Source organism: Poecilia formosa, unplaced genomic scaffold, assembly GCF_000485575.1.
Source record: "Poecilia formosa unplaced genomic scaffold, Poecilia_formosa-5.1.2 Scaffold25, whole genome shotgun sequence".
NCBI classification, from domain to species: Eukaryota; Metazoa; Chordata; class Actinopteri; order Cyprinodontiformes; family Poeciliidae; genus Poecilia; species Poecilia formosa.
In genome coordinates, this window is record NW_006799964.1 from 1,365,901 (window position 1) to 1,379,715 (window position 13,815).

Genomic DNA, 13,815 nt, shown 5'->3' on the forward strand with positions numbered 1-13,815 from the left:
AAAATGTTCATTAATTTATTTTTAAACCTCTCCTCAAGCACTTTTCTTATTGTCTTCTAACAATTAACCTTATGGTGTGGAAATAATGAAAAAATATTGAAACGTTGAAAGAAATCAACCTGACATCAGTCTCCTCCTGTTCTCCTTTCTGGTTCTATCATAATTAATATAATTTTTATATCTTCATACTCTGAAACTCCACCTGGCTCTCCTATGTCTTCCCTGACCTGCTCCTCTCATAATAAAATAGTTTACTTAAAAATTAAAAACAGTTAATACATATTTCAATAAACTAAATGAAGACCTCACCAGAGCTTCTTCACCTTTCTTCAACATCATTCTAGCACTGCTGTTCTCCTAAATATGTAATATAATATAATATAATATAATATAATATAATATATAAACACGTTAAGTGGTCGAGTATGATCAGGTGTTGCTCATTTTGCTGATGTTTCAGTCTAAATCATTGTGACTAGACTAGCTAAGTTAGTGGTAAAATTTTGGACATGTGACTATTCCAGAATTTAAACAGCTTAACCAAAAAGATTTAGTTCTATATATGAAAGTAAACTGACAACAAGATGTTATAAACGAGCGATATTCATGGCAACATTCCTGACAGACAGTTTACCTCCTTCTAACGGAGTTTCTCTGCTGCTGCCTTTACTCTGAGCCGTTCAGAGGGGGGAGGGGGGAGGAGCCGTTCAGCCGTTCAGAGCGCTTCCGGGGGAGGAAGCGCTCTGCTGAATGCGCTGTTATGCGCCTTCAAAATAAAAGCACGCAAGTGGAAGATTTTAAAATTCTTCGCAACTGCAGTGAAATTATTGGGGGGGACGAATGTGGCTCTCTCCAATATTGGGGGGGACATGTCCCCCGCGTCCCCCCCGCTTCCTACGCCCATGCCTGACACACATCAGAAAGAATGGGAATAGGAAAATATTTGAATGCTCAATATTATGTCAACTGTGAACTTTCAGAGATTAATAAAACCTAAACCAGTGTCTACTACTGTCTTCACAAAATCTTTCCTCAGATAAGAGGAGGTGTCTCTTTAAGGTGCTCAAAACCGTCTGTCGGTTTTTCTGCTTAAGAAGTTCTCTCCAGAAGTATATTTTACTTTACTTAAGAAATGCTTCACTTTACTTGTAAAGCACAGCAGGAACAAAAAGCCGTCAGCCAAGTGCACAGACAAGGTCTCCAAGCAGCATTTGACTTTGTAAAAGAGCAGCTTCCATCTTCAGAGCACTTCAAACAATCATTGCCCTCAGGTCCTGCCAAAGGCTTTAAAACTTCTCTTCCTCCTGCTCTGCTCGCTAAAACCATTAAACACATTAAGTTGACTCAGGATATAGAATAAAATAATAAAATGGAAGCCTGAGTCCTCTTGCTCTTGCATCCAGCAATGCTGAGTATCGAGTTTAAAGGACTAATGCAAGGCACAAGGCGAAACATCATTAATAGCTGCATTTGTGTTTAATAGACTTAGCAGACACAATAATCACTGCAGAGTATAACTGAAGCTTACTGTGGAGGTAAACATCCATCCATCCATCCATCCATCCATCCATCCATCCATCCATCCATCCATCCATCCATCCATCCATGCATCGTCTCAGATGTGGAGGAATTGATCCTCATCCCATCTGCGAACCACCCAACAAAACTTTTCTCCAATTTAATTCCATCAACTCATCTGCAAACATCAACTCATTTATGATGGAGATCAAATGTGCAAAACATATCCAAGGCAAATTGTCAGCTGGCTCAGCTCCATTATTGGACAGCATGTAACAATGAAAAGTACTTCTATGTTTGGACGCTCTCCAACAATAAACTGGAACATGAACAGGCTGAGAAACGGTAGAAGGTGTACACATCCATCAACAAGAATTCAGTTGAATGTTGTTTCCTTTTAGTAAATATGCATTTCCTGTGTTTTGTTTTCATCGTTTTTGCAACCAGGCTTGTCAGCTGCAGAATAATTGTGCATGAAATTGTACAGCACTTTCAAGGCAGGCCTTTAGAGCAGCAGAGGAGTAAGAGCTTCAGGCAATTTACCTCAAATAACCTGTTGTCCTTTAAAAATGTTGTTATGGTTACTGAAAAGAGATTCATTTAAAGAGGTTTTCATGACGTCTTCCATTCAAACTTAGGTTTGTGGAGACTCTAAACTCGAGCTGAAGAAGCATTTAACAAAACAATAGCTTAGAAATCACAAAATTTTCACTGAAAGAGGAAATATTTCATCAAATAGATACAAGAAGCTTTCTGTTTCAAACCAGCTCTGACTCTGCCCACACTTTAAAAAGTAGAGGGTCAATAGTTTTCACTTTAAGGCTCTCTTATTGCTGTTGCACATGTTTGTTTTTTGAAGCAAGCAGAGCTCATTGAAGACCTCAAAAGAGCTGGAGGCTAGAGCTGCTTTTCAGCAGGGAGTGAAGAAGAAGAGGAGGTGGTGGTGGTGGTGCCAGTGGATGTGGTGGGTATGCTGAGCATGCTCTGTGAAGCCCGGGGCCCAGAACGAAGCTCCACTGACCTTGAGGGTGTCATTTCGATCGATCGACAGAAAGGAGCGGTGTATGCATGTGAGGGAGACAGAGGGAAAGAAAGATGGAGGCGTGCAACTTCACCAAACAAGGAGAAAACTGAAACCTGCACTAATGATGAATCATTGATAAGTGGACAGAGGAAGACTTCGTCTTTCATCTCTGATTTATTTTTTCTTTTTGTGCTCTTTGCCTTGTTCCATCTTTGTTTTCGATGCCTGCGGTCTGACTCCAGAATCTTTCAGCATTTTATCATATCTTTCTTTAAATCCTTTGATATTCTCCCGTTTCTGTTTTTCTTCTCTGACTTCCTGACAAATGTCAAATTTAGCATTTATTTCTCTCTTCCTCATCTTCTTCCTCCTCACCAGCTGGCTCTCACTTTCTCTGCTTCACAAGTGCTGATTCACTTTCAGTCATTTTGGTCTGTCATGACATTTTAGTTTCACTGCTGTGTCAGAAACGGGGTTGACGATGGCACTTCTCTTCCTACTTCTCTTTGTGGTAGCCAGAAGTACCACAACAGCAGCTGTGCGAACAGGACGCAGCTACAACAGCTGCCGATACACCTTGAACACTTCACTTTTTGTGATATTATCAGAAACTTGAATGTATTTTGTTGGAATTTTAATCAAACTAAAGAGGCCCATGGTAACTCTGAAGCTGCACGTTGGCGACACAACACAACAATCGGAAAGTATCCCTGCCTATGCAAACTTTTCATTCCATTCAAAATCATGAAGCATTTTGCATCAGTCAATCACATGAAACTGTAAATAAAAACATTAAGGTGTGTGGATGGTTTGGAAGGGTTTTTATCCACATATGTTCTTTTTAAGACAGCCTACTGTCATGTTTTTTTTCCCTTCGTTCTACATTTTCTGACTTTCATTTTTTTAAGCATCATGTGAATGTGTGTTACTTTTAAACATATCTCATTGTTGTATGTCTATAAAAAAGTACATTTAAATTTTTTTAAAATTGCGTTGCCATGCATTTTCACTCTAATCAGTGACTGATAATGTGGCACAATTACTCCAAGCCTCCTTTCTTTCAAGAGTCTTATTGATTCAGCACATTCAATTTCTTAGAAAACTAAACTGGTGTGCAAAATCTCCCCTTTCTGCATCTTAATTTTAAACATGAATGCAAAGGATGGTTTGATTAAGTTTTTGTCACTGGTTAGTTAGAATCACATTTGCCAAGAAACAATTAGGGCCAATTTATGGGCGCTCACTGGTGTTTATTTGAAAAGCTGTCACCAGGAAGATTATGGGCATTAAACCAACACAGAGTCTACAGAGACACATTTGCATGCAGCCCTCTATTAAGCCAACGGGGTCTCTCTGCTGCAATGATGTTGCACAAAGGATGCCTTGAAGTTAAAAAGCACCAGCTGCAGCACGGTTCCTTTTTACAAGATGGGATGTCTTCATCTAATTAGTCCAATCGATGTTTTTTCAGATTGATCAGCATAAGACTCGCAGAAGGCATTTTGGAACCCAACCTATCTTGCTTAGTGTTATACTAACCACAGGAACAGAAAGAACTTCTTGTCATTTCTGGAAATGATTTAAAAATTAAAACATAAATGATCCAAGTTATTTTGTGAAGCATATCTGCCTTTAAAAGTACAGTTCTTTGTTGTGGTCATGTTTATTGTCAGACAGAAAGAGGAGAAGAGACATCTAGTAACCAGAAAAAACTCAAGTAAACATTATAATGACTCTTTAAGATCCTTATGGGTAATCACAAACAAAGCCACCAAAATCTTACTTTATAAGACAAATTTATCATCCTAGTGTCTCCTAACATCTGCTCAAATGCAAAGCTTGCATGTGAAGTTTGGCTCATGCATCTGCACTATACAACCTGACAGGTCTCTCTTCAGACATCCAGAGTTTTGTGACTTAACAAAATTCCTATTCAAAACACTGCACCAAATACACAGTCTTCTTCTGCTTGTGTTTTTTTTATTTTTGTTAAGAACTGCAGCTGGCCATCTTCCTTTTGTCTGATATAAAAGCATCCCCGAAGCATGATACTGCCAACACTATATTTTGCCCTGGGAATGTTATGCTTGTGGGTGACGTTCCTGTAATAGATTCCACCACACTTACAGCATTGCCTGTCAGCATTAAAATCACAGTGAGAAGAGCATCTGCTTCTACAGTTCAGGACTTATTTCAACAATGGCGTTCAACTCAGAGTTACCATGGGCTCTAGAGTGAAACTGTTTACCAATTAAATAGTCTAACAATTAGCTTGTTAGCCCTGTGTTTTATTTATGGATTTGAAGGTAAATAGGACTTAATGTCTGGGGTGGTGGTGGGTGTTTGGGTGGAGTGGACGTTGTGAAAAATATGTATCCCTTCTTTCTACTTCACTTGTATGCAGTACTTTGCATTTGTTTACCATGTAATATCCAATTAAAATATTCTTTGTATTATATAATTTGTGGTTGTATCATGACAAAATGTGAGAAAGTTTAAGAGATGTAAATACATTACACTGCACCGGAAAACTATATATTTAAAAAAACAACCCTGCTCTAAATGTCTTCTGTGGTTATTAATGACGGAGAAACAGAATGTTGCATTCATTACAGAAATGTAAACAAGCTACTGCAGCTATTTAATTTGCAATCAGAAAGAGATACTGCCAGCATCAGAGGCTGTGCTTATTCACTGCACATCTGTTGGACAAGTCACAGGGCCCGATGTATGCTGATTACACTTTTTGTTCACAAGTCCGTCATCATTGTCAGCTCTGACTGTGCTTATGTGGGTGAGTATGTCTGTGTGCACAAGTCTATGATTTAGCAAACATGTTCTGATGAAAAAAATGCTAGCTACTTTACATTAGCACCCACAGACCTGTGCCATCTGGGGTTGGATTTCCAGAGTTTAGAGGAACTGGTCAATGGTCAGAATAAAGAATTCTAAGCAAACAGCAGTGATGTGGACTCAGGCTTTAGCCTCTGTCTGACTCCAGTCTGCTCCTGCTGATGCTACAGTTATTCCCCTGATAAAGTCCCTCCACTCTCAACATGCTGTAGGCCACACTCATCAGGCTGTTTGTGGAGCATAAGGATGGGGCCGCATCATAAGACGAAGGGCAAGAGTGGAAATAAGAAAAGATAAAGACTCAAGGCGAGCAATCAGAAGGAGAGAAACGGCAATGGGATCTAACATCTTTCTTTCCACATGAGTGGAAGTGCATAGTCAAGGAAAAGTGTTTGGCTAGCAAAAAAAATACACAGCCATATACATTTTACACAGCATATTAAAATGCAGAGAGGTTATTTCTTTCATTTTCCTTCAAACTCATGTAATTTTGCAGGAGCAAAACAAAACTATGCAACTCCATAAATTCACAAAATGCACATTCACTCCCCATGCCTTCCCTCCATCTTCTCTGGAGGCCAAACTATTTCACTTCAGCGGTAAAATGCACATACGTTTGGCAAACACATTTCTTAAGTCCCTAAATATCTAAATTTACATTTGCTTTATGTCTGCTCATTTAAATTTTAAAAGCTCAAATGCTAGCAGAGCAGACGGTGCGAATATGTAAAATAATTTTGAAACGGCTATATTTGTAAATGGCATAAAACGACTTCCTCAAAACATTGCTTTAACTCCTCAGTCTATAGGTAAAATGAACCAAGCCGAATGGAAAACACACAAAAAACAGCATCAACTAAAAGGCTCATATAACTCCGGTTGTGTATACAAAATTTATCTAGCATAGATGTTACTGTTAGTGCACAAGAAAAAGAAGACATCTACCGAAGAGTTCAGCTAAATCCATTCTAATAAATCAGGAGGTTAATGCCTACAAGAGGAATCTGATTAGTTTCTTATGTAGCCAATGCAGAAGTCAGTGAGTGAACATTCTGAAGATACATTTGAAAATAAGATTACAACAGAAAACTTTAAAAGCAAGCATCTGAGTATGAAGGATTCAACAATGGCTAGAACAGCAGACTTGCATTTCCATGACAAAGGTTTTGTAAGTTTAACCCGCATGCATGTTATTCACCAACAGACCTGAGACCCATAAGAATGACTAAACTACAGCAGTTTCCACCCACTAAAGGAGGATTCATGGATACATATTGATCATTGTATATATATATAAAAAATCAAGAGTCAAAACTGAAATTACGCTGCTTTACACAGCAGACTGTGTAATGTAAATTGAGAGTAATGAACCAGTCAGAACAATGTAACTTTTATATGAATTTTTTTTAATAGACAATTATGCAGTTTAATTCATACACTTGCAAAATTTACAGAGATGTTACTGATTTTTTTTCTAAAATGTTTAATATAAAATGTAACAGAAATACAGTAATCTACCCTTAAAACTCTGACCGAATAATTTCAGAATACATGATAAAAGTTAGTTAAGCCCAAAATAATTTGTGTACCTCTCAGCTTTAGGTTTAAAGGAATCTTTTAGTTTTACTAAACTGTTTCTTCTGACTGTCAATAATGTTTTGGATAGGCCCAGCCAGAGTCCTGACAAGAATCTGAAAATTAATCTATAGAGGGAGCTAAAGATCAGGATGGTTTCAAGGTCTTTCAACCTCAACGACTTGGAGTTTTTCTAAAAAGATGTTTCCAGTGGAAACATGCAAATAGCTGGTTGGAAATTGTAAAAACATGGGTTTAACTGCTGTAATGGTCAGACAGGTTTTTCCAATGATTACTGCACAGGGTCTAAATAATTTTTGGCATGGTAATTTATAATAAACTAAAAATAAAACTAAGTGCTTTTTTTCAGATCTGATTTTATTTTATTTTTTCAGATAAATAATTTTAAATCTAAATCTCCAAGGGTGGCATTTAAATTTACATGCCGCCCTTCCAACCATCCTCTCACTGGCTTTAGCATCTGTCATGCCTGTTGGAACGGAAACAACTGTTGATGGTTAAAATGCCATTTTAACCATTTAAAATGCCACTGTAGCTACTGTAGGGCACGTAGTGAATTGTCTCCAGTCAGAAAAAAACATATTTACCTTTATGTTATTTAAATGTAAATAATCCATTCTCTATCCTACAAGTTTACATTTGCAAGTTTTTACAGTTAATTCAATAAGACTGAATGCCTTTTTACTCAATATAAGATTAAAAATGATCAGGATTATGATCTGCTGTCATCTGTACCAAAAGAACACAATGTCCTAGCATTAGAAAATATCAGGACCTTGCACCATTATAATGGTATGGGTGGCCAAAATATTCATATTCGTTTAAAGTAATTTAAAAAAAAGAGAGAGACTTATTTGGCAGCAGATGCTAGTTTCATACTTTCGTTCTTTTAGGTGAAACTTAACACAGGACCTGATATTTCTACTATTATCTGAAAACAATTAGCTTTTAAAGGTACTGAACAACTTCCAGCTTAAGACAGTTGTGTTTGTTTGGTTTTTATTATTTCAGACTTTGCACTGTGAGGACGAGATAAATAACAAGCCCAGCTGAAACTGTTTTGGAGCTCCTTCATCTTGTGACTCATGTTCAGACTGGTTAGGCTTCACTGTTAATTTTCCCACCGTCAGCAATTATTACAGCAGACGGGAGCAGGAGACTGTGAGGATAAGCCCCACGAAGATGGGGTTGTTCTAAGAGATACAGTGAGGGATTTTATCACCCACATGCATATTAAACACCTGATCTCACTTTCCATTTCAATCCCTACAAGTAATGTAATATGGGCTTTTTAGTAATTGGAAAAAATCAGGAATCCAAATGATATTTTGACCAAAGTATCTTATATTTTAGTGAGGCTTCAGGAAATTATGTCAACAGTTCTTAAAATGGAATAATCTACATTATTTAATGATTAGCAGTGATTAAAAAAAAGAAACTAAATTGTTTCTGATCCTGGTGTATGATATATGCGGGGTTCTAATTATCCATGAAACCACCTTCATTTTACCACCCACTTTCAGCAATAACCTCACAAGTATGTTAAAAATATAAATTGGGAGAAATACCTTTGATGCCAAACTTGGAATTTCCTCCAAACTTTAGGATAACCAGCATCAGCAAGAAACCAGTGAAGGCTACAGCAGCAATTCCCACGACTACGTATACCTGCAAAAGGACAAAGCAGCGTTATGTCTCCACATATCTGCTGCAGAGAAGCCAGCAAAAACACAGTGACAGCTGCACAAAATCAAATGCAACACGCAGCACAACAAAAGACAGAAGACTCTGGTTGTTCTTACTTCAGTAAAAACAGAATATTCTGATCTGGGTTCATCCAGTCAGATCTAACTTTAAGAAGGAGAAACACCACTTTTAAGACAGGAGATAAAAAGAAAGACTCACAGCAACTCTGTCCTCAGGTGGGTCTAGAGGAGGATTCTCTGTGGATGAAAGGACAAAAAGGAAAACAGAGAGTAAGTTGTGACAAACTGTCACTTCAGTCTTTGCATTTTGTTTTTGTCATTGGTAAAGAATATAATTCAGAGTGACTAATCTAAATTATCAATTAAAAAAAAAAAGACTGCCGGTCATTTATAGTTTCACACACACCAGAAAGCACAGCAAGGCTATTATTTCTCACATCCAATTTAGACACTGGCAATAAAACATCTTGAATAAAGTTATAAGGACCTCAGTTAGGACTGAAACAATCTTCATCACTGCATAACTTATTAAAACATGTGCAAAATCCAAGGAGCCTAAAGACTTGACATTACTCCCATTTCAGGTCCTGCACAATGTCACCTGCAGTCTACTTTTGTTTTGTACCATAATTACTCATATCTCCATTCAAACTAAAACTAAGATCTCAAAGAGATAGATTATTCTCCCCTGCAAAATGACAAATGTATCTTTTTGACAAGTTAAATGTGAAAATGCTTTATTTAATGATGTGATCCTGAACTAAATCCTCAGTCCATAGTATTTTTTTATTATGGCAGTGTTAATGTTTGAATGGGATATGGATAGTGGTGAAAGACTTCAGAGGACTCCACCCCATAACTCTGTTTAATATCGTCTCTCATTTAAGATAGATTTGGGACCCTGCAACACATAACCTGTATGTGTCTGCTGCTGAGGTGATGCTCTTGTTGACACAAGAGAACCAAATCAGCAGCAGGATTCAGCCTTCTGCAGTTCGATCTCCGAGGCCAACATGAAGGACCTGGTGCCAATATTTCCCTGCCTCGATAACACGAAGGTATTGAAGCACTGCTGCATTGACACCTTGACAAAAGTGACTGAAGTCTTCTTCCACACACAGTGGGAGTGTTTTAGATTACTGACCAATTATTATTTGTAGGTGAGAATGATGGGAAAACCTGACAGTTTAGCAAAGGTTAATTGAAAGCTTGGCGGTCAGTTCATAACTGTGATATAATCCAGGGTGATCAAATAAAGGGTATAGCTGTACCTGGGGTTACATCTGCTGGCAGGAGGGGGCATCAAAGAAAAAGATAGACAGAGACAAATAAGATCCAAAAGAAAAATACAGTTTAGTTAAAAATACTTTAGACATGCAGCACTTAACAAGTAACCTTGTGAACCATGCTTGCTTTTAGAGTAATTATAGGAAAGCACAACCATTTCACAAACACTGCACACAAACCAATAAAACAACACACACCAAACATGCACGGCATCTTAAAGGAAATATAGACAACATCAAGGAGACAGTGAGGAAAATAAGTTGTGTAGGTATGTAACGCACCGTCAGGACCTTTAAAGAAACATAAGAAAACAAGAGAAAAACAGATTTCTAAAACAAAATTTCAGTCAACTAATGGGGACAATGTGAAAAAAAGTCTAAACACAAAGACAAAATGAACAGACAGGTTATATCTTTTACATCTGAGAGAAGGAAGGAATGAGGTACAACCACGGAGTATGGAATATTACACCTGTGTATATCCTGGCTGTGGTCATCCCTAATCACACCTCCTCGGCAAATGACATGATGACAACAAGTAATAGGCCCCACCTGTACTATATATCTGTCTGTCTTCACCACCATTATTCAGTTTAGTAGCTGCTCTTCACCAAGCACAGCTGAGAAGCGGGGCAGCCATGTGTTGCACCTCGTTCCTCTCCTTCAGGGAACAGTACTTATATGCATAGCATAATGCTTCCCTTTCCGTTGATTCACTCAGTACAACTCGAGTATGGGACATATATAAATGCCCTGCAGAGCAGCCATTAAACCTGGGTCAGGCACAGCGAGCTAGTCCAGCACTTTAGATCCAGCAGAAAGAACGGAGTGATCCACAGAACCGGCTGTAACATCCAAACCACAAAACTGTAGAAATGTGGGTGGTGAAGACCAGCTGAATGCAGCACAAATATCACTTATGGACACCAATCTAAATAGGGTCCATGAGACAGCTATGCTCCTGGTGGAGTGAGCCCTCACACCTGAGGCATTGGGAGACCTTTGCTGCTATAAGCCAGAGATTTGGCCTCCAGATAGCAGTGGGAGATTCTCTGTCTGGATAGAGTCTTCTCCCTTGCTGGGTTAGCAACACAAACAATTGATCACACAACCTCACATTCTTGGTGTGATCAATGTGCGCGTGCAGGGCAAAGAATGTGTGACCTCCTTTATTCTTCCGATGCTGAAGGAGGTGGAAAAAAAAACTAGAATGTTCTGTAGTCATTGAGCATGTAGTCCAAAGTTATAACCTTAGAAAGTTATTCTGCATTAGGCTGCAATGTGACCTTGCAGCCATCAGGAGGAAAATCATCACAGGCGCGATTTACAGACAAAGCATAAAGGTCCAAAACCCTCTTTGCAGTTGTCAGAGCAAGGAGCAAAGCAACATTACATAAAATAAACTTTGTATTTGCTGACTCCAAAGTTTCAAATGGAAGATCACAAAAGGCTTTGAGTACCATCATGAGATCCCAGGAAGCTGGGTTTACTCACAGGTATGAGTCGATGCCAGCACCTGGTGTGACTTCATCAAAACCAACATGGTAGGCAGAAACTGTGGCTAGATAAACCTTAATTGTGCATTAACTGCACAAAAAAAAAAAAAAAAAATTGAAAAAAAAAAAAAAAAAAACATTTATGCAGTTCCTGCAGAAATGTTAAGAGTTCTACCACTGAGCACTGAAATGGAACAATGTACTTATCCTCACACCACTGATTAAAATGACTTTTCTGGCCAGTGTGGTGCCAAAATCAAGGACAGATTTTGTTTGTGCACCCTTTCTGCTACAGACAGTATCATTTACACTCAAAAGTGCATAAAGGAGTACAAAGGACTATCAGTGTGCTAGAACATCTACCCCAGCTGAACATTCTAGTCCAAACCCAGAGAACAGTGGGTCTTAGCCCTGGTGGACTCCATATTTGTGCCACCAATGAAGGGCGAAGCCTATAATCGGTCACCTGAGGAGCATTTGTGGAGAGCAGCTCTGGACAGATTCTGTTGTCCAGGGACATGAATAGTCTGATAGACCTTCCTTGGGAAGCAACACCCTCTCTTTTATTAAACCTTGGCACAACAGGCTTGGTTTCCACCAAGGGCACAGAGTTGGCATGCAAGTAGCAGTGGTTGTTAGCTTTCTGTAGAAGTGACACAATGATCTACTGCTGAAATGGATGCATCTTCAGAAGACCAAGTGGTACCACTGCGAACATAGTTTCCATCAACCCCATCAGTTTTAAGATCATCCGGAAGCTCATTAGGCATCTGTCAGGAAAACCAGCTCCCCAGGATGATAGCACTTAAAAGCTGTTAGATTGTTAGCATTTTGAACTTGTTTGTTTGGAGGTATTTTTTCAGAATTCTCAAATCCAAGTTTGAACAAAGCCCACCCACTTCTTCAGAGTAACGAAGTAATGACTGTACAAACCTTTGTTCGTCTCTGATTCCAGAACCGCTTCACTAGCTCTCTTTGCAAACATCATATATTTTTCCTACCTCACAGCCTCCATTGCTTTAGCTATGACTGTAGAGTTTTATTGCCTTATGACGATAAAACAGGGCGACATCTGGCAAAACTGTAATTGCAACTTCCACTCAAGGTTGAGCACCAATTGTGAAGATGTGCAGCTGGACGACCAGCCTGCTGCATGGTTGGCAGGTAGCTTCTATATCCTCTCAATGGGTGGGAGAGATGCAGCCTCATTTGACTGTGGCATGTAACTTTTTTAAACTTTGACATTTTTTCATAGAAAAAGCAGTCATTATTGAAATGATTGAAACATTTCTACAAACATTGGGAACAGTTATTGCCATCAGCAAACTTATTAATGCACCCTCACTGGGGGCATTTAATGCAGACATGTAAGTGGGAGAATGCCTACACCATGGTTATTGGACGGGGCCAAGTATGTTGCCACTGGAGGTTCTTTAGGTGGAATATTCACCAGCACAGCTTTTTCAGTGCCTTCCAGGTCTGGATACTGTCGAAAGCCTGGTACCGTGACTCAAGACGACAGTGGTTTGTTCCACGAAGATGTCGGTTCCGAAACAAAGTCTGGGAACAGGGGTAGACACCTTTTGATTGTGGCAGCTTTGCAGGGAGATAAAACTTGCCCAATCACGATGGTTTGTGGACGGCCACTCCACATCCCTTTACATCTGCGCACCAGTAAAGACAGAAAAAGGATATGTCGTCCTGGTCTGCCGGGGTGGTGGCCGACCCACCCTGAACTAGTAAAAGCTCAGTCTCATCCTCAGACAAATCCTTAATGTCTCTGTCGATGTCCAACACGTCCTTCTCCTTAAGGAGGCTTCAGTCAAAGCTGAAACTGAGCAACTTCATTGTCAGTTAAGCCATCAACGTTCTCCATTTGGTCTGCCCAGTGGAGACACCGACTAACAGGTCATCCTAATAGAAATTGGATGGAACCAGGTTTACTGATGCTGAGAGCAGTGGGTCTTGCTGAGACAACAGCCTCTCCCAGAACTTTCTCTCCAGGGTCGAGTGACGAAGCTGGCATTGGAATGCAAATGCTTCAAGCTCCATCAATGGTCTTAGAGTGTGAACAATCCCCAGACAAATGGGAAAGGCTTCATCTTGTCCTTGTCATTAAGAAAGAAGCTGCACTCCTAAGGACAGGGACAAATTGAAGGCTTTACTTGTGTTGGTTTTGTGCTCATTCTTAACCACAAAGCCGGACCGGAATATTGAAATCAGCGCTTCGCTTGCAGAAGTAGTTAACTCCTCACAAAAACGCCAAACTCACCAGCAGCAGCCAGGTAGCCTGAATCCAAGAAGTGTCCTCAGCAAGGTGAAGAGCATAAGAACTG

General features: G+C 39.3%; 1 protein-coding gene across 5 annotated transcripts in view; it reads right to left on the reverse strand.

Annotated features, from left to right (window-relative positions):
* The window catches only part of ntrk2a (neurotrophic tyrosine kinase, receptor, type 2a), a 99,596-nt gene that overhangs the window by 67,595 nt on the left and 18,186 nt on the right, over positions 1-13,815 (reverse strand). For 2 of the 5 annotated variants that reach the window (XM_016669479.1, XM_016669481.1), the window contains exons 11-14: positions 10,266-10,274; positions 9,969-9,983; positions 8,897-8,934; positions 8,560-8,659 (exon numbers count right to left, since the gene is read on the reverse strand). In XM_016669479.1, coding sequence (XP_016524965.1) covers positions 8,560-8,659; positions 8,897-8,934; positions 9,969-9,983; positions 10,266-10,274 — 162 coding nt within the window. The remainder of the gene's footprint in view (positions 1-8,559; positions 8,660-8,896; positions 8,935-9,968; positions 9,984-10,265; positions 10,275-13,815) is intronic. The other 3 variants (XM_016669480.1, XM_016669482.1, XM_016669483.1) reach the window with 3 other exon arrangements.